The 28,000-nt window shown below is 36.2% G+C and overlaps 5 protein-coding genes across 24 annotated transcripts; 1 reads left to right on the top strand and 4 right to left on the bottom strand.

The window, feature by feature from the left end:
- Positions 1-91: 91 nt before the first annotated feature.
- Positions 92-27,766, top strand: ccdc62 (coiled-coil domain containing 62). Of its 16 annotated transcripts, XM_079408131.1 has the most exons (22): positions 112-155; positions 5,458-5,541; positions 6,986-7,046; positions 8,169-8,280; positions 9,981-10,061; positions 12,281-12,446; positions 12,540-12,570; positions 14,434-14,524; positions 18,655-18,737; positions 18,831-18,871; positions 19,442-19,579; positions 19,992-20,184; positions 21,158-21,324; positions 21,477-21,578; positions 21,664-21,835; positions 22,024-22,140; positions 23,192-23,280; positions 23,955-24,055; positions 24,558-25,085; positions 25,533-25,668; positions 26,886-27,104; positions 27,206-27,766. In XM_079408131.1, exons 9-22 carry the CDS (start codon positions 18,665-18,667, stop codon positions 27,257-27,259), a joined length of 2,130 nt encoding a protein of 709 aa, XP_079264257.1. In that variant the 5' UTR covers positions 112-155; positions 5,458-5,541; positions 6,986-7,046; positions 8,169-8,280; positions 9,981-10,061; positions 12,281-12,446; positions 12,540-12,570; positions 14,434-14,524; positions 18,655-18,664; the 3' UTR covers positions 27,260-27,766. The 16 variants fall into 16 exon arrangements, 15 of the variants coding, with proteins under 15 accessions (XP_079264260.1, XP_079264257.1, XP_079264271.1 ...); XM_079408145.1 differs by lacking the exon at positions 24,558-25,085; XM_079408132.1 differs by lacking the exons at positions 5,458-5,541; positions 24,558-25,085 and adding an exon at positions 1,345-1,434 and having other exon boundaries at positions 115-155.
- Positions 711-4,417, bottom strand: LOC306864258 (B-cell CLL/lymphoma 7 protein family member A-like). Of its 2 annotated transcripts, none has more exons than XM_079408158.1 (6): positions 4,258-4,417; positions 3,103-3,184; positions 2,923-3,016; positions 2,691-2,840; positions 1,695-1,795; positions 711-1,599 (listed from the first exon to the last, which is right to left on the bottom strand). In XM_079408158.1, the coding sequence occupies exons 1-6, from the start codon at positions 4,290-4,292 to the stop codon at positions 1,528-1,530; spliced, it is 534 nt and encodes a 177-aa protein (XP_079264284.1). In that variant the 5' UTR covers positions 4,293-4,417; the 3' UTR covers positions 711-1,527. The 2 variants fall into 2 exon arrangements, with proteins under 2 accessions (XP_079264284.1, XP_079264283.1); XM_079408157.1 differs by having other exon boundaries at positions 4,247-4,408.
- Positions 5,377-6,366, bottom strand: LOC306864253 (hydroxycarboxylic acid receptor 2-like; the record flags this gene model as incomplete). The annotated part of the gene is made up of 1 exon (XM_079408149.1): positions 5,377-6,366. The coding sequence occupies one exon, from the start codon at positions 6,364-6,366 to the stop codon at positions 5,377-5,379; it is 990 nt and encodes a 329-aa protein (XP_079264275.1).
- On the bottom strand, positions 9,954-10,886 carry hcar1-2 (hydroxycarboxylic acid receptor 1-2; the record flags this gene model as incomplete). Its single annotated transcript, XM_079408150.1, has 1 exon — positions 9,954-10,886. One exon carries the CDS (start codon positions 10,884-10,886, stop codon positions 9,954-9,956), a length of 933 nt encoding a protein of 310 aa, XP_079264276.1.
- Positions 11,707-18,142, bottom strand: denr (density-regulated protein). Of its 4 annotated transcripts, none has more exons than XM_079408154.1 (8): positions 17,982-18,142; positions 17,159-17,269; positions 16,990-17,009; positions 14,748-14,832; positions 14,395-14,496; positions 13,317-13,433; positions 13,081-13,220; positions 11,707-12,989 (listed from the first exon to the last, which is right to left on the bottom strand). In XM_079408154.1, exons 2-8 carry the CDS (start codon positions 17,256-17,258, stop codon positions 12,945-12,947), a joined length of 609 nt encoding a protein of 202 aa, XP_079264280.1. In that variant the 5' UTR covers positions 17,259-17,269; positions 17,982-18,142; the 3' UTR covers positions 11,707-12,944. The 4 variants fall into 4 exon arrangements, with proteins under 4 accessions (XP_079264280.1, XP_079264279.1, XP_079264281.1 ...); XM_079408153.1 differs by having other exon boundaries at positions 11,731-12,989; positions 18,011-18,139; XM_079408155.1 differs by having other exon boundaries at positions 11,731-12,989; positions 18,024-18,139.
- Positions 27,767-28,000: the final 234 nt, after the last annotated feature.

Here is a 28,000-nt window from a genome sequence, read left to right as displayed (position 1 = left end):
CCATTTTATATAAAAAGGGGAATTTACCACGTCTGCCAAAAGTTTGTCAAATAAATTATAATTCTATAATATAGCTGCTGAACGAGTTCGCGAGACAAAAAATAATCAAACACCGTTGAAAAGCGCGCGCAGTTTGACAGGACGCCGCATCTGAGGTAAAATACTTAACACGAATTATATCAACAAACCCTTCAAAAGTTAACTAAAATAGAGTAATGTTATAACGATTAGTTAGGTAGGTTAACTAGACCTGCAGTCAGTAGGTTAACTGCAGGTAAAATCTGGTAAAGGTTTATTAAGGAACATATAGCCTCGATGTAATATGAATTCTTAGTTGTGGAGAAAAAAAGTCTTATATTTGATCTCTTTCGCATTTTTACCCATGTTTTTAGTGAACGCTTTAAATCATGCTCGTATCAAAACATTTCTGGACAATATGCAAGTGTAATTTGCACGGGTTAATATGCGATCAAGTGTCGTTAGCGGGCGTGCTAACAACAACTTTTATGCAGCATTGAGTAACGTTAAATATATGAAAAATACATCTGTGGTATATATAAAATATGAAAACATTCTTAGCCTTTTCAAAACGAAATGTTTAGCTGTATTACCAGGACCATCTTTAAATTATAAAAAGCTCTAAAATACTCTAAAAGAGCCATGAAGGTAAAAGTAGTAGGCTAGTCAAAAAACAGGCTAGTCATAACCAAGTCAGTTAACATTTTTTATTAAAACAAACTGAATATGCTAAAAACAAGCACTAATGATGGAAATAAATAAAACCAAAATTAATCAACTGTACAAGACAAAATCATTTAAAGAAAACATGGTCCCAAGAGCATATCATTGTGAGCTCCTTGTACGTTGCTACATCAGATTGAAGTCAGACTGGATTTATTGTTGAAAATGATATTTAAAAACTGCCAGATTGTGTTCAGTGAATTGGATTTATTGTCCATCAATCAAGAATTAAGTTCCAGCTCAGCTGGTTTGGAAATGAGGTATATATCGAGTCATTTTGACGTCTAACAAAAAAATTCTTCCTCCCCTTAAAAAGCAGTAATGCTTTGAAAAGCTTTAAAAACAAAAGCACACATCATGGCGCCAGAAGGCACACAAACCAGTAGAGAATCTAGAAACAAATCAAACACCTGCACTATAACCATACAACAATCTGCAAAGTAGTTAGAAAAACAACTACTAGAGTCTTTCATTTAAATACAAAATTTAAAACAAAGATGATCACAGCAGCAAATCCATCTTTTATCTTGTCAAATCTATGCAGTGCATTCACTCTCGTTACTGTTAAACTAACGCTGTATATCGTGCATGTATTGGATGGAGCGAGGCTGCAGGTTTCTCACAGGATCAGGTCAGAGTTTGCCATCAACCTCGGTTCCCTGGCACAGTGACGTCTGCAAACGTTCGCTCCAGGTGAGAAGGTGAAGCTGTACGTGAAGATCAGGAATGGTTTTACACGTCACAGGACAGTGACGTGTTTGAAACTTGGGAGCCATCTAGTCAGCTTTAGTTATCTAAGTCCTGAGAAGATGATTCCACTTTACTTTTCTTTGTGGGTGGGGAGCCATCTTCACTTTCCTAACAAAACACAAAAAGCAAAACTTTTTCTCACCCTCAAGTCATTCCCAGCTTTGATTATTTTCTTCTGACGTGAACTTAAGTGATGCTTTTACCTGAGTGTTTGTCGAGGTGTCTGATGGGGACTCCTTCTCCTCTGGTAACTGAGTATCTTTTTTGCTTGTTGAGGTCTCTGAAGGGTTGGAGTTACAATTTCCTGTAAAAAAAAATCAACTACAATTGTGATTCATCTAATTGTGATGCATCGCATTTCTTTCAGATCTTGGATGCAGTGTTTTGGATACCGTCTCTATGAAACTGTACTCACCCTCAGGCCATCCAAGATGTAGATGAGTTTGTTTCTTCGTCGCAACAGATTCTGAGAAATTTAACATTGTATCATTTGTTCACCAATGGATCCTCTGCAGTGGATGGGTGCCGTCAGAATGAGAGTCCAAACAACTGATGTAAACATCACAATAATCCACACCACTCCAGTCCATCAATTAACGTCTTGATAAGTGAAAAGCTGTGTTTTTGAAACAAACAAATCCATCAAGACGTTTTTAATTTCAAACTTTTGCTTCCGTTCTCCATCCATAATAATTGCCTTCTCCAGTGAAAAAGTAATCTGGTCTGAATCAGGAAAGAAATATGTACAGATCAAGCACTGTTTACAAGAGAAATTAGTTCTAAACTAATTTGTGGGTGCAGTTTGATGTGAGAGGACAACAGGAGATGGACTTTTTCACTAGAGAAATCATATTGTGGATAGAGGACTTTTGGCCTGAAGCAACATTTTGAAGTTAAATGCATGCGTTCATGATGGATTTGTTTCTTATAAACATGAAGCTTTTCACTTCACAAGACATTAATTGATGGACTGCAGTAGTGTGGATTATGGTGATGTTGTTATCAGCTGTTTGGACTCATTCTGACGGCACCCAGAGGATCCACTGGGAAGCAAGTGATGTGCTGAATTTCTCTAAATCTGTTGCTATGAGGACACAAACAGATCTACATCTTGGATGACCTGAGAGTGAGTACATTTTCAGCAACTTTTTTTGTGTAAACATGAAATGTATTCATGTGATCAGAGTGGGTTTTCGTACCTTTGTCAGGGGATGGCGTATGTTCTGCCTTGCACTTGTTTCCATCAGCATGAGCAGCAGCAGTGGCCTCTGGTGTCGGGCTCGTGCTACAGCTGTTCTCCATCTTCACTGGAGAGGAATCAGCTATTGAGCTCTGATTACTGTTCTCATCTATAAGGGAAACCGCAGCTTGTTATTTAAGAGTCCGTACTGTCAAATTACATTAAAATCTGGGCATGGTTAAGAGACTGACCGTGCATGTCCATCATTCCCGGAGAGGAACTGTTCTCTGGAGTCGTCACCTCGGATCCATATTTCTCCATTCTGCCCTTCTTTTTTTTGTTCTTCTGTTCAGAAGTCAGACAGAATATTAATGAACTACAACTTCATAAAAAGAGAAGAATGCACAGTTGTCGCACACCTTAATACTTACATCGTCTGACTTTGGCTCAGTCACTGGAACCCATTTGAAGATACGCAGTGAAGTGTCTCCAACCGTCACCCATTTTTTCTCCCTGTGAATTGTTAAAACAAAGATCTGTAGCCCAAAAAGAGGTAGTACTTCAAAACCTACATAGTTATTTGGTTACTGGTTAGCATTACCCAATAGCTTACATGGCCTGTGATTAAGAGAAAATCACATTCTGATTTAAAAAGCCAAATATATTCATTGCAGTAATTAATGCACACTGATGAATTTTGTACAATAAGACCAGGAATGAGTATTTAAAAAGTAAATAAGCCATTACTGATTTTGTCTTTACCTAAAATAAAATACACTTAAATGAACCTGATATATTTTTTTGCAATGGCAGAAATTTTAAAATAACATAGCAATAAGAGCCATATGAAACACAGATAATACATCTAATAAAATTAGATATTATATGCAAAAAAGAGCATATTAAAAAGTCATATCCAATAAATAAAAAATATGTAAGAAAAAATGCCTGTGGTTACAAGAAAAGCTAGGTAAAATGTTGTGCTTCATAATATCAAAAACTTACACTCCGAATTAAAATGGGTTTATATGTAAAATGTCTAAAGATAACATCCTTTGTCTAAAAAACAAATCTTTGAAATGTTGTTAATGAAATATGAGGCATGCAGCCGCTCACTTCCCCGTCCCAGCCCCCACAGCGCTCCATGTGTTCAGCTTTATTTGATGTAAAGAGACTCTGAGCTGCATTTCAACTCATTGTGTTACAGCGACTGTGACTCTCGCGCGCACAGGTGAGTTTACCCAGCCTTTCATCCCCAAAACACAGATGTTGCACATCACAGTGCGCCAAACTGCAGCGAAAAATGGCTTCATGTGAGTGCAACGAAATGGCTTCTGGGTTCAACCCACTTCATGTCCATCAGAAACCTTTGAAATCCCTCCAAAACATTCAGTTTTTAGTGCATGGTGTCGGGTGAGCGCATAGCACCTGGCGTGCGCTCGAGTTCACTTCTCAAAAATGACCCTTATAATTTCACGCTCTGTCCTTCTCGTTTGTTCTTTCTCTCTCCTCCCCCACAAGCGCATTTTTTTTCCTCCAGTGGAACAAACACAGGGCTTTTTCCCGCGATCTTACCATTTTCGTACTTTATCAATAGCGGCCATAACGCGTTTGATGTCATCTTTGGCTCTGCTCCGGGTCTCTGCGCGCACTGACCTGCCAGACATTCCCTCCGCTCGGTAATATTTTTAAGCTCGCCGGCAGTTCACACACACAATGCGCGCACACACCGAATACAGCGCGCCTGCGCCAAATACACTGCGAGACCCGATTCAAACTCTTTTGTTCTTTTGGAGTGTTTTATCCTTCGCGTAATTAGCGTGCAGTAATTTACGCAATCTTGCGAAGGTTGTTTTTAATGTGTGGGTTTGTCATTTCATAGCTCCTCTTGTCAATAAGACGGTACGAAACATTGAATGAAAACGTGATTTTATATCGGCATGCTATGATTTCAATATTCAAATCAATATTATTATTATTAGGAATTTGATATAGCCTACATGACTTAATACAATCATAACAATATTTATTGATATTAACAATAGCATATAGTTAGTATTAATACAATATAATAAATATCAATATTAATAATACTATAATGCAATATTATAATAATATAATAATAATGATATGAATACATGATACAATATTTAATACACTCAAAAACAAAGATTTGCTAGCCTATTGTAAATTGAATAGCCTATGTTTGCTTTAAAAAAAGAAAGCATATTAAATTAGGACTGAAGGAATTTTTATAAGTAAAATATGCATGTTTGTAAGTAAATAAGTGAAAATATGCAGTAATTATTTTTAAAAGCTTTTTAAATCAGGAAAATACAGCACAATATGACAACAACATAGGTTCAGACAGTAATAGAAATTATAGTCACATTTGATTAAAAAAACTTTGTTCCTATCTAAGACATTGAATATTTCCATAGTGTTAATTTTACTATATTTCTATTTTTACAATTAAATAATCAGACAAAGCTAGAGGACTGCTGAAGACATTTATTAAAGTATTAGTGAAGTCATTTGTGTAGGTATATAAACAGATAATGTCAAGGGCATATTAAATGTTTATGAAGGTCACAAATCAATGATTAGGCTATATACATTAACAGCTATCGTTGACAACTGAATAAACATTATGAATTATAAAGTGTATGACTTTATAATATCAACACTACATAGTGAATATTAACTTAAGATACATTAGCTGATACTGTAACAGAACTGTGAGTGTTCTTCTCATCGTCCTCCTCATCGACCATTTTCTTTCCTAGAAGTTTCATGTAGACTTTCTTGAGGGATCCACTGAACGCTGGGCTGGAGAAGTAATAGACGATGGGATTGAGCACGCTGTTGAAGTAGGTAAAGCAGACAGTTGTGTAGAAAGCCACATTTGCATCACGGAAATACTGGCACTCACTATACCAGCTCTTCAACACCCAGACGGCAATACGGGAGACATTGCTCGGGAAGAAACATATAATGAAAACTACAGCGACTGCTAATATAAACTGCACGGCTCTTTTGATTTTGCCCTGTGTGTCCACTGTCTTACTCTTCAGCTGCCACGTAATACAAGCCGTGCAATAGATAACAATGCCGGTGGGCACAAAGAACTGGATAATGTAGAATGAATTGTGCCAGTCAGACAATGCATTGCGACCTAGACATATGTTGAAGCTCTCACACTGCGTGCGGTTATTTCGATAGTAGAAATGCTTGTCTGATAGGAGGTAGACAGTCATGGCTATGATGAGACCCCACAGGCCAACAGAGACCCACAGGGCGTAGGTCAAACCCATTCGGTTAATGCGGTTGAGAGGGTGGACGATCTTCAGGTATCGGTCCACGGCGACAGCAGTGAGGAAGAATATACCAGCAGCTCTGTTGGCGGCCAAAAGAAACAGCAAAATACGACAGAAAGCGTCTCCGTAGACCCAGTCCTTGCCCCTGCGGTAGTAGTCGGCCCTGAAAGGAAGGCAGAAAAGAACCACTGAATCTGCCACAGCGAGATGGGCAAGATAAACAGAATTGGGCTTCCAGGTGTCCCTGTGGAAGAAGAACATAGAGAGGGCGAGGACGTTCCCCATAAGGCCTAAAATGAATTCGACGAATAGTATCGGAGGTAGGACTTCATCCAAGATGGGTGCTTCGAAAGCACAGCACTTTGAAGAGTTGTCCATGATTCTGATGCTGAGAGACTCGGAGAACTTCAGACCTTTATTGTTTCGTCTCAGTACTGAATATGCCAATGATTCCCCTAAGACTTGATCTTAAGATGTTTGCTCCAGAGGCGTGGCTATGTGTGGGCAAGGGTGGGCAGTGCCCACCCAATTGAAAATCAGTCAAATGAAAGTTTTAGCTTAGATTGGCTTTTATATTTCTTTCTAATTTATTATTGGCTATTTAAGTCTTAAGCGTAGAAGAGGCGTTGTCGGGAACCTTAGGAGTCACCGTTTAACGCTGATACAGAACCTTTCAAACAGTTCAAGTTGTCTGTGCGCTTATTTTAAAATCTAATAATGTAACTTACACACCTATTTTCGTTGAACCATGACTAGATTTGTTAGTGATTTTTTAAAATTGTTATAATTTACTTTAATTGTGTGCTACTAATTGTAGTTTTGGTTTCATTCATATACTAATGTAGCTGAATTGTGTTTTAATGTGTGGCATGGATGTCATTAACCCATCACTTTTTCTGTCTGTAGTTTCTCTATTTTGTTCTGTTGAAAAAAGGGGAAGAAACCTTGTTGCAGGAATATTTAATTAAATTCTAATTAAGATTTTTTTTTTTGTCAGATTGTCGGCGCTGGTAGTCATGCTTCATGTTTGCTGAGTTGTCTTTTAGATCCTGAGTTGGGTGAGTTACTCAAATTAATTACACATTACTAATTACTTAACTAAAATAGTGATTAGATTTATTATTTTACATTACTAACAACATTACTTTTAAGTAAAACCCCTACTAATACCTTTGTATAAAGCTTTAAGTGGAGCTCTATTATAATTATGAGTAAGCGCATGGTCACTGTTAGCTAAATTAAAGTAATACCAGCTGTTTAAAAAAAAATATTTATATTCCATAGAGAAATGTAATATATATAAAACATATACTGACCGATATTGAAAGTGATATTGCCATATATGTTACCAATAAGACTGTATATAATTTTCACATGTACATTCTTTGGGTAGATGAAGATATAAGTTGGTAACACATATCAAATCCCATAGTAAAATTTACTTTTAATTGTATATATGTTAATAATATCTATATGATGTTTTTCTATGTATATAGCAACTGTATGTCAACAATAATTCATATACATTATGTATATTTATGTTTATTTTTAAACACATATTTTTATGGGCTAGATGTGTTAATATATGAAATTGTTCCAATTTTTAATTGGTTTTATATGTTTTTATTCATATATTTGTTGTGGAAATGTAATATATGTACATATTACATTTGCATATGGGATTATAGGTTGAGTATTTGTTAATCAAATAAACAAGCTCAAAACCCGATTTATTTTAATAAATTATTTTAAACTAAATATATATATTTTGATTTCAATAAAATACCATTTATTTTAGTTCACTGCTTTCAATAGACTTAATTAAAATGCTGTTTTTAAGAGATGCCCATATATTGAAGCACTGCAATGCGTTGCAGTTTTCATTGTGACAGTAGTGTTTCCCCTGTTTTACACTCTCGCTTGACTGTCATGTAAAAATGAGAGAAATCTCCAAAAATGAATTCTATTACATTTCATATTGACTTTTGTTGCTCACCCCACATATCCAACTGGCTTCCCCATAACATCAGTGGTTTGCTCACACGCAAAGGGCGTAGCTTTAAGGATCCACATGGACAACAGGCCCAGGTGTGGTTGGTAAATGGCCTCAAGGGGGATTTGTGCCTCTTATGGATTTAATAATCATTTGTGATCTGTTCATGTTTTTCATCCTTTTGTAGTGGGATGGCGTCTGTTCTCTCTTCCACTTGCTTCCATCAGGGTGAGCAGCAGCAGTGGCCTCTGATGCTTGTGCTAAAGCTATTCTTCACAGGCTGTGTATCCAGCTGGCATGTAAGGAAAGAAAAACTGAATTATATAAGAGTATATAAGTTTGTATTTTCTTTAGACCATATACATTTTTAATTTCTCATACAACAAAATAATTAAGTAACTCGAATGGCATTTTTGCAAGTGCATTTTTAAAAAGAAAAAGTGATATATTTAGTAATAAGCACCATATGCAACACAATGAATCAAAATGGATCCAAAAAATTGCCGCAATATCGAAAATGCATATTAAAAATATAAGCGGCACTGCAGGTTCAGAGCAAAACAACAGAAACGTAGGAAATTAAGTGCAGATTAAACATTTAGATCAAGATTGGGAATCAGGATTGTATTCTCTATGTAGTTTTATTCACTTCTGAGTTTTCCTCTGAAACAGATTCTCTATTCTGTTATCTGCTACATCTATAACATCTATTAATAATGGCATAACTATAATGAAAACCATATAGCATCCTCCTGCTCTCATCATTTCAAAGCTCAAAATCTCCCTCTTCTGGATTTTAGTGGTAAGACACATATATTTAAATGGCAAAAAACCTTGAGGATATACATCAAGTGTGCATAGAAGGCTGATCCTTAATGATCTTCATGATATCAGATCAGTATGGGAAATTTCAGTAAAGTCGGTCTATGAAATTTCAATATTGTACAACATATACAGTATTTTTTTTTTAGTCTGCAAATGTTTGTGTAACTTTTTCTTCACAGTTTTGTTAGATATTTGTCGAAAGATGATGAACACCAAATTTCACCTGGTTGAGAAGTTCATGAGAGGAATCTTTATTTACTATAATCCAAAAAAGAAAAGAAAAAAACATGATAAATGCAAGCAGTAGATTTGTTCATCATGCACAGCTGTGTGTGTGTGTGTGTGTGTGTGTGTGTGTGTGTGTGTGTTAAATTTGAGGTTTGTGACTCAAACTGACTAACAGCATTAAGATGTTGGTCATCTTAACAATTTTCTAAACAATAACAGAAATGCAAAACACAAAGACATACAGAACACTTAATTAAAGCGATGTGTAATTAAAACAAAATGACAAAGACACATCTTTAAAAGCAATGTCATTCATGCCAAAGGTTTAAAACATTACAGAAGTCCATCAAATAAAATAATCACACAGGAAAACCAAAAGGACTATTGAAGAAATGTATTAAATGCTTTATTGATTTATTTTGTCCATGCAGCAGAATATGTCTGCACTGAAAAGACAAAATGCACAAATACACAAAATACTAATCAGATTTATGGAGCATTGAATAACCAGCAAATCAATATTCCAAATAGACAGCAAGAAATATGTTTAAATATAACTCAACAATGGTTTAAATAAATGTATACCACTGTTTGTCAGTACAAGGTTTTGAAGGTTACATGAATATATATTATATTATTTAAATTTAAATGAAATAATATCCCACTTTAAAATGTCCATATAGTGGCCCTGTCCCAAATGGCACCCTTTAAATGCACCGTTGTGTGATTGCTGTTGTGTGACTGTAGAGTATCTTAAGTTCAGGCTTCAGTAATGTGCTCACCAGTGTCTCATTTGAATGCACTTTTGCCAAGCACACTTGATGTTACCTAACTTTGAACTCTTTGAGGAACTGCAAGGGCTTAGGACAGCATTTGGGACAGGGCCAGTGTCTACTTGAATATTGTCGCATAATTATAACTATTCCTCAATTTTCTTTCCCATAAGTCTCATGAAGATTTTCCTGAAGGATCCACTGAAGGCAGGGCTTGAGAAGTAATAGACGATGGGATTGAGCACGCTGTTGAAGTAGGTAAAGCAGACACTAGTTTTAAACGCATCATTTGCCTCACTGAAATAGTGGCACTCGTTATACCAGAGTTTCAGGACGTACATGGCGATACGCGAGATGTTGCTTGGGAAGAAACATATAATGAAAACCGCAGCCACTGTTAAGATGAACTTCACGGCTCTTTTGATTTTGCCTTGTGTGTCCACTGTCTTACTCTTCAACTGCCACGTTATGCAGGTTGTGCAGTAGATAACAATGGCCGTGGGCACAAAGAACTGGAGAACGTAGAAGACGTTGTGCCAGTTGAACCGTGAATTATTCCCAAAGCAGATGTTGAAGCTCTCGCACTGCGTGTGGTTGTTTAGATAGTAGAAATGTTCATCTGTTAGGAGGTAGACAGTCATGGCTATGATGAGAACCCACAGGCCAGCAGAGACCCACAGGGCGTAACGCAGACCCATTCGGTTGATGCGGTTGAGAGGGTGGACGATCTTCAGGTATCGGTCCACGGCGACAGCAGTGAGGAAGAATATACCGCCGGCTCTGTTGGCGGCCAAAAGAAAGAGTAAAATACGACAGAAAGCGTCTCCGTAGACCCAGTCCTTGCCCCTGCGGTAGTAGTCGGCCCTGAAAGGAAGGCAGAAAAGGACCAATGAGTCGGCCAGAGCTAGATGGGCAAGATAAATAGAATTGGGCTTCCAGGTGTCCCTGTGGAAGAAGAACATTGAAAGGGCGAGAACGTTCCCCATAAGGCCTAACACAAACTCCGTGAACATTACAGGGGGGAGGTATTGGTCCAGCATGGGCGTTTCGTAAGTGCAGCACATTGAGGAGTTGTTCATGATTATGGTGCTGCTGTGAAACTAGACAAAAGTCAGAGAACTTCAGATCTTTTCACTGTTTCGACTCATACGGCATTGATTCCCATGAGACTTGTTCTTAAGATGTTTGCTCACATGCAAACGGTGTAGCTGTAAGCATGCACATGGACAACAAAAAACCCAGGTGTGATGGGTAAATGGTCTCAGGAGGCATTTGTGCCTCCTGTGAATTTAATAATCATATCGCTCTGCAACTTGGGACTCTCCAAAAGCGCCATTAAAATGATTACAGGAAGGATACTTTACACTTGGGCATACAAGCAAACAATGAAAAAGTGAACAATATAATTAACCGAGAACTTTTTGTTTTTGTTGAACATGATTTTGCATGTTTTGTTGGTGTAATGTGAATCTCTCAAAAGAACTGTTCAGGTTATATTTTAATCCAAAGTATATTTAGCTTAAAAAGAAAAATACTTTGATTAATAAGATTTTTTATTTATATATTTTTTAATTGTATAAAACAAGCTGATATTAACTTAAATCATGATTTACACAATTGTTCTTTACAAATGTACATTTTTCCCTGCAAAAGATTTTGTTTAATATTTTTTTTTTCATTTATGTTTAAATAATATTTTTTGTTTTAGACTAATGAGGACAAATTTTTCACATTATAATATGCTACTGAAATTAGTTGGGGCCATTACTAACATTATTGTCCTGAAAATGTCAGTGCAAATAAAAATCGTATTTTTATTCCTGCAAAATGTTTTTTTTTTTTTAAATAAGCAAATGCAGGTTAAAGCATTCGACAGAATCTTTTGCAATACAACTGACACCAACGGTTCTCTCATGTCTGGTTTGATTGTACAAAATAATTTAATAATAATAATGATAATGTACATACATACATAAAACGCTTTTCACAAACCCAAGTAAGCTTCACAACATCTAGAACAGAAAGTAAATGACAGAGGTATTAGAGATCCAAGACAAAAGGCAGAAGAAACAAGTACAAACAAAGTTAGGCAACAATTTTAATCATAACATTTTAATATCACTTAGTAAACAAATGCTTTTTGTTAACTTGAAAAGGTGGGGATGCAGGGGGGAGAGTTCCAGCATCTAGGGGCTGTTGCTCTGAAGGACCTGCTCCCCATGGAGAACATAGTGAATAAATTGGCACCAGAGGACTTGAGAGTCCGTCAGACCAAGCAGGAGTGTAGGGATGAATCAAATCAGCAGGGGTCTTAGAACGGCTGCTGTACACAACCTTCAGCTCATGGCATTGGAGAAGTAGAAGAGCTATATTTGCAGATTTTGGGTGTTAGAACTTTGATTCAGGATGCATTATAACGTTTGAATAGATATACTTTTGTAGCGATAATATTTTTCTGGCATTTTAATGGCAGATGTCAAACATAAGATGCATTTCCACCACCTACTGGACTGGAGTAAGGCCTGAAGCACAGGAGAGGGATTTTGTGCTATGGGTTAAATATCAGGTTGATTTTCACCAAAACTGACTGGAGCATTTGGAAAATGATCAGCAAGCTGCATGGATAATGAAACTTTAAAGTAAGTCAAAATAATAAGACAAAATCGCACTGATATTGTATTGAATTTACCCAACTGGATATTCATTAAAATACTTCTTTTTGTGTTTTGCAGAAGAAATAGGGTTTGGAACGATATTATGCGGGTGAGTAAATTATTTCCTTTTTTGTTGTTATCCTTTCGAAATACATTTGTAAATCATCAAACTAAAGGCCTCAGGGTTGCATTGGAGGCAGTGATAAAAGAAACAATACACAATAGAAGTGTGTCGAATGAGACTGAAATTTATTAGTCTACTGTTTGCATGTGAGAAATGCTTTGTCACATCATTCCAGACCTTTGGCAACCAAGAGACAAAGCAGCTATCAAGAACTGAAAAACCCCAAGGATGAAGCCAAGTCCACGGAAATTCTATACAGTAAATAAAATAGATATAAAAGGGCTTTATGTCAATGTGTACATTTGGCCAGGTTTGCTGTGTCACGTCGCATCCGTTTCAGTAAAAGTGCATATTGGGCTTCACTTTTTGACCTCTCCAAGATCGTCAATGCTGTCGTCGTCCACCTGTGTGTGGGGTTAGAGAACATGTCAAAAACGGCTTCGATAAAGGTTCTTCTGGTCAGATTTTGCAGCTGGATCTGGGATGTTTGCTTACCTCAGGCCACTTTTCCTGGATGACGTCGATGATGTCATCTGTAAAGTCTCCCTGAATGATGATTTCATCATCTGCGGTCACCGAGGCACCGCAGGAGAATTTTTGAGCAAAGAACCTCTGAGCCTCTTTAAGGTCAATGTCTGATGTGGATCACAAAACAACAACAAAGTTACCACAGGGTGAAAATACAGATGACAAACATTAGGACAGTCATGTACCTACAATCACAGCCTTACCGAAAGTGGCCAGGCCACACACCCTTGTGACATATTTCTTTTTAGCTCTGGGGATTTTTGCTATTGTGACTTTTTGCGGCACGGTCTTCTTTTTCTGTTTGATTTGACCTCTTCCACCTGCAAAGGGGAAAAACTAAATTAATATTCAATTAGAATTTCACAGCCAGAAAAACTCAAATATTAAACATGTCAGTGGTGTTTGTTGGTAGCAACTAAAACATTGTTACAAATCGTTTTCGGAAACTGAAATAAAATATTTTATGTAAAACATACTTAAAGTTGTGTTGACAATTAACTGAAATAGAGTTTAAATTAAATTAAAAACAACAAAAACTAATAAAATGACAGAAGCCCAAACTAAAATTAAAACTGAAAGTATAACCATAAAGGTTAATTGAAAATATTAATAAATACTATATTTAATATATAAATAATACTAAAATAACACCGATAGGTTTGAATTGGTGTTTACATAAAAATGAAAGGAATTAAAGTAGCCTGTTATTGAAGCTCATATTAACCATGGACATAAAAGCAAAATAAACTTCCCGTTAGCTATAATTTCAAATGTTTTCATTGGGCAGATATAGGGGTAATATACCACTTGCAAGATGGGGTTTTAATAACAGTAGTCTACGCAGTAGAAATGCAATTATTAAAAAAACCCCCAAAAAACTGCTACATGATGATAGAAATGTGAGAAAAAAGGGCTGTAGTGAAAAAAGCAAGGAAAACTTTAACACCCATAATGCATTGGGCTCAATCAGACTAAACATTAGTGGTATTTAAAAAAAGGTGAAAGTACTATCTGTAGTTTTCACAAAATCCCTGGCACTGTCAAAAGTTCGCTGGATGATGCGTTTTATGTCATCTGGCAAACGTTTGCTGATGAATGCACGGATATCTTTGTGCAGGTAACTTGGAACATTGTAACAATACAAATCTGGTCGAAAATCTGGGAACTTACCCTTTAAGACATTCAAAAAAAAAGTGTTGGATGTAGTGTGATACTTCCACTTTCCACTGCTCCAAATAATTTTTGTTTATAGATGTTAAATATAAAAGAAAAATGTTTAACCTCTCTTCTGTTTCTTCTTCTCCTCTTCCTCTCCCACAGGGGGCGCCTCTCCACCGCCACCACCTCCACCTCCTCCTCCTCCGGTTGTTTCCTTCTTGGGTCCTGTACTTACACAACAGCAGTAACATCAGTGAGCAAACTATTAACTGATACAGCAGCTCATGTCATAATGGTGCCGACCAAATATTCTCTTAGTCTCAGTGTCAAATATGAAAAAGACACTCAGAGATCAAACAATCCTGCAAGAGTCAAAACTATAGAGGCATAAATAAAATGGAAAGATAAAGCACTTTATAAGACTTCATATAATTTTGTGACATTTTAAAAGTTGCTGTGAAAGAAAATCGACTTACCAAGAGTCAGTTTAGCAAACACATCAGGAAAGTTCTTCTCAAGCCACTGTTTGCATTTGGCCGGCTCAGGCATGTACTCACAGTACTAGCAGAACAAAGCAGAAGCATTTTATTCATTCGCTTTTTAACAACAGAATATGTGAAGAATACTTCACACAAAAATTAAAATGTGCTCACCCTCAGGCCATGCAAGATGTTGATGAGTTTGTTTCTTCATCAGAAAATTAAGCATTACATCACTTGCTCACCAATGGATCCTCTGCAGTGGATGGGTACCGTCAGAATGAGAGTCCAAACAGCTGATAAAAACAATAATCCACACCACTCCAGTCCATCAAGAGAGCAAACTTAAAATGGATTAAATCATTGCTTCTGGCCAAAATATTAGTCCATAATAATGATTCCTCCAGTGAAAAAGTCTGTCCACTGCACGCACATCAAAATCCACTGAGATATATATATATATATATATATGCATCTCAAATTAGTGTCGTGAAAAAGTTAATTTTTTTCTTGTAAGTTATTTCAAAAAGTGAAACTTTCATATATTTTAGATTCATTGCATGTAAAGTAAAACACTTCAGAAGTTTTTTTGGTTTTAATTTTGATGATTAGAGCTTACAGCTCATGAAAGTCAAAAATCAGTATCTCAAAATATTAGAATATTTACATTTGAGTTTCAATAAATGACCATCTCTACAGTATAAATTCTGGGTATCTCTTGTTCTTTGAAACCACAATAATGGAGAACACTGCTGACTTGGCAATGATCCAGAAGACTAACATTGACGCCCTCCACAAAGAGGGTAAGTCACAGAGGGTCATTACTGAAAGGTGTAGCTGTTTACAGAGTGCTGTATCAAAGCATATTAAATAAAGTTGACTGGAAGGAAGAAATTGGGTAGGAAAAGGTGCACAAGCAACAGGGATGACCGCAAGCTTGAGAATACTGTCAAGCAAAGCTGATTCAAACACTTGGGAGAGCTTCACAAGGAGTGGACTGAAGCTGGAGTCAGTGCATCAAGAGTCTCCACGCTCAGACGTCTTCAGGAAAAGGGCTACCAAGCCACTTCTGAACCAGAGACAACGTCAGAAGCGTCTTACCTGGGCTGTGGAGAAAAAGAACTGGACTGTTGCTCAGTGGTCCAAAGTCGTCTTTTCAGATGAAAGTAAATTTTGCATTTCATTTGGAAATCAAGGTCCCAGAGTCTGGAGGAAGAGTGGAGAGGCACAGAATCCATGTTGCTTGAAGTCCAGTGTGAAGTTTCCACAGTCAGTGATGATTTGGGCTGCCATGTCATCTGCTGGTGTTGGTCCATTGTGTTTTCTGAAGTCCACAGTCAACGCAGCCATCTACCAGGAGATTTTAGAGCACTTCATGCTTCCTTCTGCTGACAAACTTTATGGAGATGCTGATTTCATTTTCCAGCAAGACTTGGCACCTGCCCACACTGCCAAAGGTACCAAAAGCTGGTTCAATGACCATGATGTTACTGTGCTTGATTGGCCAGCAAACTCGCCTGACCTGAACCCCATAGAGAATCTATGGGGTATTGTCAAGAGGAAGATGAGAGACACCAGACCCAACAATGCAGATGACCTGAAGGCCGCTATCAAAGCAACCTGGGCTTCCATTACACCTGAGCAGTGCCACAAACTGATCACCTCCATGCCGCACCGCATTGATGCAGTAATTCATGCAAAAGGAGCCTCTACCAAGTATTGAGTACATATACAGTAAATGAACATACTTTCCAGAAGGCCAACAATTCACTAAAAATATTTTTTTTTATTGATCTTATGAAGTATTCTAATTGATTGATTGTTCTCGCTTTTAAATGTTGCTCAATCTGTCCATATTTCTCTCCTAGATGACTTTTCCACTGGAGAAAGCAATTATTATTAATTACGGACTTGTATTTTAGCCTGAAGCAGTGCTTTAAAGTTAAAAATGCTTTTATGATGGGTCTGTTTATTACAGTTTTTTGCTTCACAAAATGTTAACTGATGGACTGGACTGGAGTGGATTATTGTGATGTTTTTATCAGCTGTTTGGACTCTCATTCTGACCGCACCCATTCACTGCAGAGCATCCATTGGTGAGCAAGTGATGTAATGCTAAATTCCTCCAAATCTGTTCCCATGAAGAAACAAACTCATCTACATCTTGTATGGCCTGAGGGTGAGTACATTTTCAGCAAATGTTTAGGTGAACTATTCCTTTAAGATGTGATGTACTCACCTCTGCTGGCAGAGAACACACTGTAAGTAAAAGAGGAGAGAAATGTTGTTACGTGACTGCAAACCAGAATTAAGAATAATAAATCAAATGTTATATACTTTTTATTTAATTAATATATCACAGTTAGCATTGGCAGTGCATTCATGACTTTTCATGTGCATTTTCTCACCTCCACAATAGAGGACTTTCAGTGGGTATTTTGCATCGGGGTGAGCCCGATCCACTTTATTTTCTGGTGAACCCGACTCTGCATTCTCAGTAGTAGCCATATTACATGAATCTACACAGATCATGCAGAAGGGTTATTTTAGACTGAGACCAACACTTGAATACCTTGCAACAAAAAAGTGCATTTACAAGATATTCACAAAAACCTAGAGTAAAATGTTTAGTTTACAAAAATTGCAAAACCAATATATTGACTTCATAATGCATACAGAAATGTGGTCTGTCTGAAAATGGTTATACTCCATCTATAATAGATATAACTAATCATACATCTGGAATAAATTGTTGGGTTGAAAGTGAAATATCGTCAACCAAAGATCTATCCATCTAATTACAAAAGGCCCATCTGACAGGAGAGAATGTCACTTCTGCACGATTTATCAATCTTGGGTAAATTTTAATAACCGTTTTAAATTAATTAGACTCTCAAAACGTACTATGTTGGTTAATAAAATCACAAAAGATGCATTTAAGTACATGTAAACACATAAATTGTCAAGTGCCAGCAACACCCTAGTGGTGCTTTAGATATACTAACCAACACTATGATCAGATGCAATGGGTCTGATCAAAGGTTCTTCTTGTTACACTAATAAATGCATTCAAATATAGTTTAAAACTCTTCTAGAGTCACTGACAGCGACTTGAATCTAGAAGCCTCCGCCACAATGCTCATCCATCCACTCCATTGAGCACCCATTCATTAGCCAGCACCGCTAATCACAGCTCTCCTGCAGCAGCTACGCGCTCAAGCTCATACATACCCCGTCGAAATAATCTCAGTATAACTTGCTTTTGAGTAACACCTTGATCATTATTAAATTAACTCGTGCGGATGTTCCTTAAAGGGTGAAAGAGTTCCACTGTTGCTCAGCACACCTTCACTGTCTGATTTGGCTTTGGGTCCTGACAACGCCTCTCTGAGGCAGAGCAACTGCGTAGTTCGCGCCTTTGCCGTGTTACGTACGTACTTCGTGATTAAATATTTTCAGGTAATACTGAATTAATAATTTTAAACTGTGTAATATGATTTTTACATAAGAGATTTTATGTAATTGAATGAAAAGCATATGTATAAACAGAATTTTGAACGAATTTTTTAAACCGGGCATCTCGTTGGACAGCCCCGTTAAGCGCGCATCATAACATGCCGTTTGAGAGTTCCGAAAATAATCACCCTCTTCTTGTCCATTCTGAAATCAGATATTGAATTGCACATTTTTAAAAAAGTTAACAGGGATTTGGATTAGGAGTTAGGTTGTTTATATCGCATTTATTGTTTTTTGTTTACGCTTAAATAATGCATCTTTAAAAACAATCAAACTAAACTCTGGGTCATAATCAGGCACCGATAACACGATATTGATATTGTGCATCGCTATGATGCTGACGCTGCTGTTTTGTTCATTTAAAGTGAAGTTAAGTCTTGTCTCTCAGTGTTTGTCCAATGCGAGATGTGATGGAGGGGTTCAATGAAAGAAGAAACTCTAGAACTCTTGGAAGTTTTTCGATATCAAAAGGTGATAAACATCATATAAACATGAATGAATATTAGAAACCCCTCAAATCTAAAACATGATGATTGTTCTTTGCACAAATTAATTAATTTACAGGATCTCCAGTGGAGCCCTGGCACAGTACTCCTGTAAAACAGGTTGGTTGGTTGTTTTTTAATGGTTTTATGTACAATATCGGTCATTAATGGATAGTGAAGGGCCTGTCTGTCATGCATAGGAACTCATTCAATACTATTTAAAAGCATCTCAGGATGCAACTCGTGAAGTTGGTTGAGCAAGTGTACAGAGCTGAAAAACACATTGCATGGTAACTTTGAAGAAGCTAAAAAATAATATAGTATTTATTTGATAGACAATTCCATTTGTGATATTTCATACTTACGATGAATTTATGATCATCCTAAAATGTGGAAAACAGATGTGAAGTGATGAGTAGAGGCTCGAATTCTGACTGATATCTAATCTTATAAAAATAACAAAATTTTCTCTTTATATATATTGAATACTAATTATACTTTGAATATGTATTGTGTTGCGTTTCTGTTTGCATAGTTTATATGGCACATTGTAGATTGTGTCTATATTGTGATGTTCATGTTCCTTTGTATTTATTGTAACCTTGTTCGAGCAGTTATATTTCAAATTTAACTTTACACTCATTGGTGAATGAAGGTTTGATTCTGAGTTTATGATACTCGATCTTTCAGAATCGTTTTGCTGCTAATGAGGCGCCAGATGTTTCCTCCACCAAACTCAGAGATGGAAACAGAACAGGGCCTGCAGGACTTTGTCTACATGACCTCTCAAAACCAATGTCCTCTTTCTCATTAACACGGGATTTCCAGGTAACACGTTTGAAGTGGCTTGAACCGATTTCCAAAATCTGTTTGGCTGCTTTTTGCTTTATAATTCCCAGTTTTCCAGAATATAATTGTATTTTGAAGGAATAGTTCATGCAAAAATGAAAATTTGCTGACAGTTTACTCTCAGGCCATTCAAGATATAGATGAGCTAGCTGGTTTCTTCATGGTAACAGGCTTGGAGAAATTTAGCATTACATCACTTGGCATTACCTGATAAAAGATGACAGCTGATTAAAAACATCACAATAATCCACACCACTCCAGTCCATCAATTAACATCTTGTGAAGCAAAAAGCTGTGTGTTTGGAATTTATTTTCTGCAAATTTTCATTTTTGGTTTAGCATGAATGCCATGGTAACTTTGGATGACTTTGTGTTTTTGTGATGTTACTAGACCCCAGTTAATGGACTGGAGGTCTCCACTATCCAGAGGCAGCGTCTGGAGCTGCAGCTGCTCATAGCAGAACTGAAGGACCGTGACCAGGAGCTCAACACTATGGCAGCAGCCCATCACAAGCAGCTGCTGTCCTGGGAGCAGGACCGCCAGAGAGTGCTGATCCTGGAACAGAGATGTGTCCGACTGGAGGGTGAGAGTGACTCCAGAGCAGGGTTAACTAAAAATCAAACTGAGACTATTAAATACATTTTTGTTAACTGAAATAAAGCTGACATAAAACATGAAAAACAAAGTTTAAGTTGAAGCACTACCATTACTAACTGGAATTAAAACTAAAACTGAAATAAAAATAAGTTAAACTTCAATTGTAAATGTCAAAAATATATAACAACATTACTTAAATTTACACTTAAAGGATTAGTTCACTTTTAAAAACAACTTTTGAGAAAAAAAAAGAATATCACCTTTAAAGTTGTCCAAATGAAGTACTTAGCAATGCATATTACTAATCAAAAATGAAGTTTTGATATATTTACGGTAAGAAATTTACTAATTATCTTCATGGAACATGATTACTTAATATCCTAATGATTTTTGGCATAAAAGAAAAATCTATAATTTTGACCCATACAGTGTATTTTTGACTATTGCTACAAATATACCCCAGCGACTTAAGACTGGTTTTGTGCTCCAGGGTCACAAATGTAAACACTGTTATGTACTGTTGAAGTTTCAAAACATTGCTCTACTTTTGCACCTTAGTTTCAATAAATAAATCTGTTTAAAGAAATGAACTGGATCATTTTGAGCCGTGATCTCTTCTGATTCAAAGTGGCAGGAAATTCAGTTTTCCTTGAATCTAAACGTAATTAGAGCTACAGTGTCTTCTGCTCACCAAGGCTGCATTTATTTGATCAAAAATACAGTACTTATTGCAAAATATTATTATGATTTCAAATAACTGTTTTCTATTTGAATATATTGTAAAATGCAATTTATTCCGGTGATGCAAAGCAAAATTTTCAGCATCATTACTCCAGTCTTTGTCACATTATTCATATTTTTGCGAAAGTTTACAGTCAATTTTATGTATCCTTGCTGATTAAAGTATTAATTTCTTAAAACCTGAACGGTAATGTATTTGACTGCTCATGTTTCCTTAGATGAGCTGGAGAAGCGTAACGAGGTGATCAGAGCTCTCAGTAAGCAGACGAAGGTGGCAGAATCGAGAGAGAAAGACGTGTACAGAGAGCTCAACAGCACCCAACAGCAGCTACACGAGCTGAGCTGCAGACAGATGAACACCACCAGACATGAGCAGGACTTGGAGGTGAAGTCAAATCTGTTTTTAGGTCTGAACTTTTGGCCCATATCCTGTTCCCATTCCTCCATCTTCCCACATGTCTTGTCCACTCTCTTTATCTTATGAGACAAATACTCCACAACTTGTTATTATAATTTCTAATACGTTATTATTCATAGGAGAGGAACCAGAGTCTGAACTCCACGGTCATGATTCTGTCATCACAGGTGGGGCAGTTGCAGGTGCGCGAGGAGGAGCTGAGCTCCATGCTTAAACTGAAGGTAGGAGAAACTCGCGCACACATCCATTATCTTATATACTGATTATTCAGACACATTAATGTAAGCACATGATTTTTTTCACCAGGATAAAGATATGATTGAGGCCACCAATCACATTTTAGAGCTGTCCGGTCGTCTTTGCGAACTAGAGAAATCGCTCGAAGAGCTGCGAACACGTGAGAGCAAAACGCTGCGAGAAATGGAGGAACACAAACACCGTTTTAGAGAGAGCAGACACAAAAACGCTCAACTGAAAGGTAGACAGTGTTATTTCACAATCTATCGCTGTCTCCCAAATTGAATACTGTTTAGTAGCTACTTTATTTGGTTTGAAACTTTCTTCACGACTGTTAAAAAAGTACATTCTAAATAGTATTCATGTGTAGTGTGAATGAATTCATGCTGGATTCATCAGGATGTTGTCAGTACGTCATGTTTTTTGCAGCTGAGCTTCAGGAGAAAACCATCGAGAACAACAGCCAGAGAGAAGAGCTCATCCGCTTAAAACAGGAAAACCAGCTGTTGAAGAAAGACATCACTTCTGTTGAACTTCAGATGATGAGTATGCCACTACTGCATGTTTCATAGTATAACATAGGCTCTGTTTCAAACCCTAGATACCTTTCTGCATAGACAGCATCATAGATGTGCTTCAGACACAGAAACATCTATAGAAACATTGCATGTATTCTTCACTAATCAGGATAGTGTATTGACATGATTAAAAATACATATTTTTGTTCAGCACCGAAAATGATGTAATTAAAAAAATGACACACACATTCACTCAGTATTTGTTTATATGTATTGTATTTATTTTTATTTGAGTATTTGGTTGCTAGAAAAATGTTAACATCTAACTATATTGGACTCCCAAACTTTTTGTCAGCTTTTCAAATCAGTTGACCTAAAATATTTACTTAAGTACTCCCTGTTTGTATTTAAATAATTTAAAAACAAATTCACGTTTACGGTTCTTTGATGTTGTTTAATAGTCACATGACATGCAGGTAAACAAATGCAATATCTGATATTTTTAAATATATTTTAAACATTTAATATTTGCAAAAAAAATAATATTTCTGTGGTTTTTATTTTAAAATTATTTATTTTAATTTTACATTTTTATAATTGAATTAATTATTAGCTTTTCATCAACTCAAGAATTCCACGCAGTATTCTCTAGTTTGGGGAACCTCTATTATTTTCAAGTAACTGCATGACTGTTAATAAAAAAATTAATTAATAAATACAAATCTGAAAATTAGTTAGCAGGCTATTGCTGTAGTGAGATTTTTAAGGGTGTATCAGTAAAAGTTTTTAAATACATATTACAAACACTTGAGATCTTGTGATCTTGCCTATTGCATAAAAATGAAATTTGTTCTTTTTAAAAATGTAATGGTTGAAATCTTTGAAAGCAAGATTTGATGATTTCACCTTCACTGGTTTCAGAACAGAGCCGTAGACTGCATCTGTTAAAAACTGATCATAAACCGCAGCAATGCCTAAACACTGATTTGTGCAGATGCAGAAACATATTTTCCAGTCTTTTCATGATTGCTTATGCTTACGGTTTTAAATGAATGGAGGTTGTTGTGTCTGTTGCCCAGATGAAGATAAAAGCTGGAGGGATGAATTACTTGAACTCTCCCGATCAAAACAAGCTCGAGTGGAATCTGAGCTGCTCTGTCTGCGGCAGGTACTGTCTTTCAAAACTCCCTCCCTTTACATCATCCAATGCCAGCTAGCGCTCATTTTTAGAAATCTTCCTTCCCATTTGTTCCCGGAGTAGTTTTTCCGGTTTTTCTGCAAGCTTGTAAGACTTCCTGCATTCCTTTTTCATGACTTAGTGTTTTAAACACGGCCGTGATCTCTTCTAAAACAGCACCAGTAATCTTATAAAAGCAGGCTATAACCCAGTGTTACTTTAGTAATGAGATGCTATTATAGTTTTTATATTTACAGTTTTCAGTTAAATTTTTTGTTGTAATTTTATTGTGAATTTTTGATTTATTTTTATTTAACTTTTTTATTTTTACTTTAGTTTTATTTTAGTACTTGAGGAAAATGAGAAATTTGCCTTAGCTAAAATAAAATAGTTTTAAGGTGTTTTTTTTCTTTGATTTCAGTTAAAGTTCAAAGTAAAAAAAAATATTTTATGGTCGTTTTAGTTAGCGATGATTACCCTCCTTTTTAAATATTAATAATTTTCTTATAAGAGGCTTTTTTTAATATTTCCCTATAATCCTGATCCATATTTCTGTACTTGAAGCATCAGAAATGTTCTGATTGGTTAGGATTTTCTTCACACCAAGTCAGCAAATAATAAATGATTGATAGGGTTATTATGATTATTGCATATGTTTGTGACAGGTGTGTGAAAGCCAACAGAATGACCTCCAGCTGCTGAAATTGAACTTGGAGAGCGCCAGAGAGGCACTCCGACATCATGAGGGTCAAAGGTCACATGAGAGGTGGGGATCTACAACATGCAGTGTTTTATCAAATGAAATAGCTTATTTCAGCCACTGGCTTTACATCAGTCCAGACCAGTGTTTTAGGATTATTATTATTTTTTTTACTATTATCCTTTTTTAATATATTGAATTATTTTATTTTTATATTTTAAGTTTCATTTTAAGTAAATTGTTATATAGAGAAATACTTCTGTTGTTGTTATATTTTTTTAAATATTACTATTTAAGTCTAATATATTTTTATTCATTTCCGGATTAGTAATTTTATTTTAAATTAGTTTTTATATTTTATATGTTTAGTAGTATTACTTATATAGGTTTAATTTATTTTTATTTTGGTTTTATTTCATTTTTAGTTTGTATTTGTATTTCCATTTAGTCATTTTAGTTCTTATTTAGTAACTTATTTCAGTTATTTGCCAAAGCAATATTTCCAACTTTTTAAATTTATTAACCCTGGTCTAGGCGTCTTGAGTTATGAGTGTTGTTGTGTTCGTAGGGCTGATTCTGGTTTAGGAGATAGTCATGTGCTAGAAAACACTGATCATCAGGAAGGGACAGAACTAGAAACAGGGCTAATATCCACCATGTGCCACAGCACAAGCGGAAATGCCCCATCGATTTTAATGCAGCGTCCTTGTATTGAAATGGAAACGCAGACTGACTTTGAGCATGACTTTGGGGCAGCTTTGAGCACCACAAACCATGAATTCGCAAAGCTTTCAGCTGTAGTGGAAAGTTGCTGTGGCGCCAACATAAAGAACAGCTGTGCAACTAGCCAGTGTGACATCAATGAACAAGAATCACCCAAGATGGAAATGAAGGAGAGAGTGAACAACTGTGTTGAGCCGTCATCCCCGTCTCTCTGCTGTGATAATGCTGACAGCCCATCAGAAGATCCACACTGTCAGGCAGTGTATTGTGACACTAGAGCTGATGTGGATTTAATGGCTGTCATTGACTATGATTCAGAGACAGGAACTCCTGTATGTGTTGTCAATGTGGATATCAGTCCAAGATTCTCTTGGTAGGCTTCTCTAGCTTTATTAAAACATCTTGCAAGTTAGGTCGTAATCATAGGTTTAGACAAAAACTCCAATGAATCCGAGAGCAAAGTTGCTTGTTGTTGTCCACCCCCCATTCAATTAAAAGCATTTACATTTATGCATGTGGCAAATGCTTTTATCCAAAGCAACTTTCATTGCATTCATTCAGTTTTATCAGTTCATGGATTCCCTGGGAATCAGACACGCACCTTGGCGATGCTAAAAGCACATACCAATTTAAAAAATAATATTTCCTCTTTTTTGGTGGTTTATTAAAGGAGAGCTCAGTTTTACTATGTCCATAATAAAATCCTTTGCACTGAATATAGCAGCATAATTTTATGTAGATATGTTTTAAGATCAAGCAGGCAAAAAAACAATGCTGATTTTGTTGGCCTGATCATAACCGTGACTTTCTCATTCACTAGTGCAGCAGATCTGAGCCTTCTTCATCTGGATTGCCCCTCCCCCTGTCACAGAAGTAGGCGGAGCTCTGTCTGTTTACCCGATTCTACGCTAAGCATTGAACTCTGTGCCAATGATGTAGCTCGCCATGGCAATGAGGTAGCTCAACAATACAATGCAAAAGTACAACTCTATCCCCTGGTTTCACAGACAAGGCTTGAAGGATTAGTTCACTTTTAAAAAAACTTTTGCTAATAATTTACTCACCCCCATGTCATCCAAGATGTCCATGTCTTTCTTTCTTCAGTCGAAAAGAAATTAAGGTTTTTGATGAAAATATTTCTCCATAAAATGGACTTCATTGGTACTTCCGCCTAAGTCAACCGTGACCTTTTCAACGTCATTGCGTATTACGTGACGTCGCGAACGCGCATCACAGAACAGAGCAAGACGAGCATTTGTGCTTATAAAACTTAAACTTTTTTATTTATTTTTGAAATGACAGATCGTTTCGCTAGATAAGACCCTTATTCATCGTCTGGTGTCGTTTAAAGCCCTTTGAAGCTGCACTGAAACTGTCATTTGGACCTTGAACCGTTTGGGTCCCATTGAAGTCCATTATATGGAGAAATGTTTTCATCAAAAACCTTAATTTCTTTTCGACTGAAGAAAGAAAGACATGGACATCTTGGATGACATGGGGGTGAGTAAATTATCAGCAAAAGTATTTTTAAAAGTGAACTAATCCTTTAAGACTAGTCCTAGACTAAAATGTAAGTCTGAGCTGTTTCAACTAAAAGAAATTTGCAGTGACTGATCTTTAAATATATCAGTGTTTTTGTTTTGTCTCAAGATGCACAACAGTAATGTTTTTTCCTAAGCATGTTTATAAAAATTACTTAAATGTCCTAATTGAACAATGGTCTAATCCTGGCTTAGTCTAAGCCCTGTCTGTGAAACCGGGCCTATACATACATATATATTATTATATTTTTTTTTTATTTTTTTTTTTCTGTGTAGCAAAATATACAGATTTCTGTATTTTCCTATCTGAAAAGTATAACCCATGTGAATTTTGTAAATTGCTGCATTTTCAAATACACTTAAATTGCATTACTTTTTTCTGTAAAATAATAAATTATTTTTATTATTGTTAAATTTTTACAGTACAGTAGTATTATTGCAATAGTAAAATATTTTATTATTAAATACTCATTTTGCATTGGACAAAAGTATTGTTGCAAAAGTAATATATATATTTTTTTATTTCAATTTTTATAATTTTTAATAATTATGATGATGATGATTATTATAAAATACTTATTTTGTACAATACAAGAGTATTAAGCTCTCATGTGTATTTTCATACCACGCAGGAGGGCTACAGCTCGTCAACGACACGGTTACAGCGACTGCTGGCTGAGTCTCAGGAAATGGTGGCAAGTTTGGAAAGTTCTACCAAAAAATCTGTCAGCCCAACGAAACCTCAGAGCCCAATGAACTGCGACGCCATTTGTCACCTCCACAGTTACCATGGCAATGGCAGCCACTCCCAAACCTCCACCCATTGCCAGGAGGGCAGACAAACACACGGGGTACCTATTACATCACAAAACTCATTTACGTAACAGTTTAATGCATAGTATTCTTCAATAAAACTGCAGCTAAATGCCATTTTCTTCTTACTGTCCTAAAGGAAAGTGACTCCCAGATCGAAAGCAGCCCACGTTTGCATCAAGGAAGCAAGTAAAGTGGTCCATAAAGCCACGAGAAGCAGCGAATCCCCGCTTACTTCCATCTTCTGAAAATAAATCAGTTCTTTACAACCAAAGAGGAGTTTTGTGAAGCTAACAAGTAGTTTTTACAGATGATATAATTCTACATGTTTATCAAAATCTATTTTTATGATATGTGTATAAAAATAAGCATTAATGATTAATGCTACAGAAGCAGTACCTCTGAACAATGTATAGACTGTTGTTATTTATAAACTACTTTCTTCAAGTGTTAAACCTGTCGTACAAGATGACGCAGTGGTGCTGGTTGTTTTTTTGTCATTCCAGTTTCACTGTCATCGAACCTGTTTGGTTTCAAAGATAATGAACTGTGATGTGGCTCTTGTCCTGATCATTGTGTTTTACTCCTGAAAGCAGTCTTGTTCTCACAGTAAGGACAAGGAGCCATAGGCCTTTTCAAAAGCCGCTGATATTTGCCTAATCTCAGGACATTTGAAAGAGCAATAAAGATCTTTACATGCTGTGATTAACTTTTTCTTTTAAATGGTGATTTTGAGCTACTCATTTTAGTGTTTATTTGTAATTTTTATATATAAAAACAAGTAGTTGACGTTTTAAGTAGTTGGAATATTTAATTTTGTTTACTGTTTTTTTAAAAAAAATGTAATTTTATAGTATTTTGACTGAAATACAGTTTTCAGATTGAGTAAACGCTCTTCATAGAGCACGTGAGGAAACTCACCTGTGTGTGTTAA

This window comes from Barbus barbus, assembly GCF_936440315.1.
Source record: "Barbus barbus genome assembly, chromosome: 45".
Classification (NCBI taxonomy): domain Eukaryota; kingdom Metazoa; phylum Chordata; class Actinopteri; order Cypriniformes; family Cyprinidae; genus Barbus; species Barbus barbus.
The sequence above is the reverse complement of the archived record's forward strand: the minus strand, read 5'-3'. Positions and strand labels throughout refer to the sequence as shown.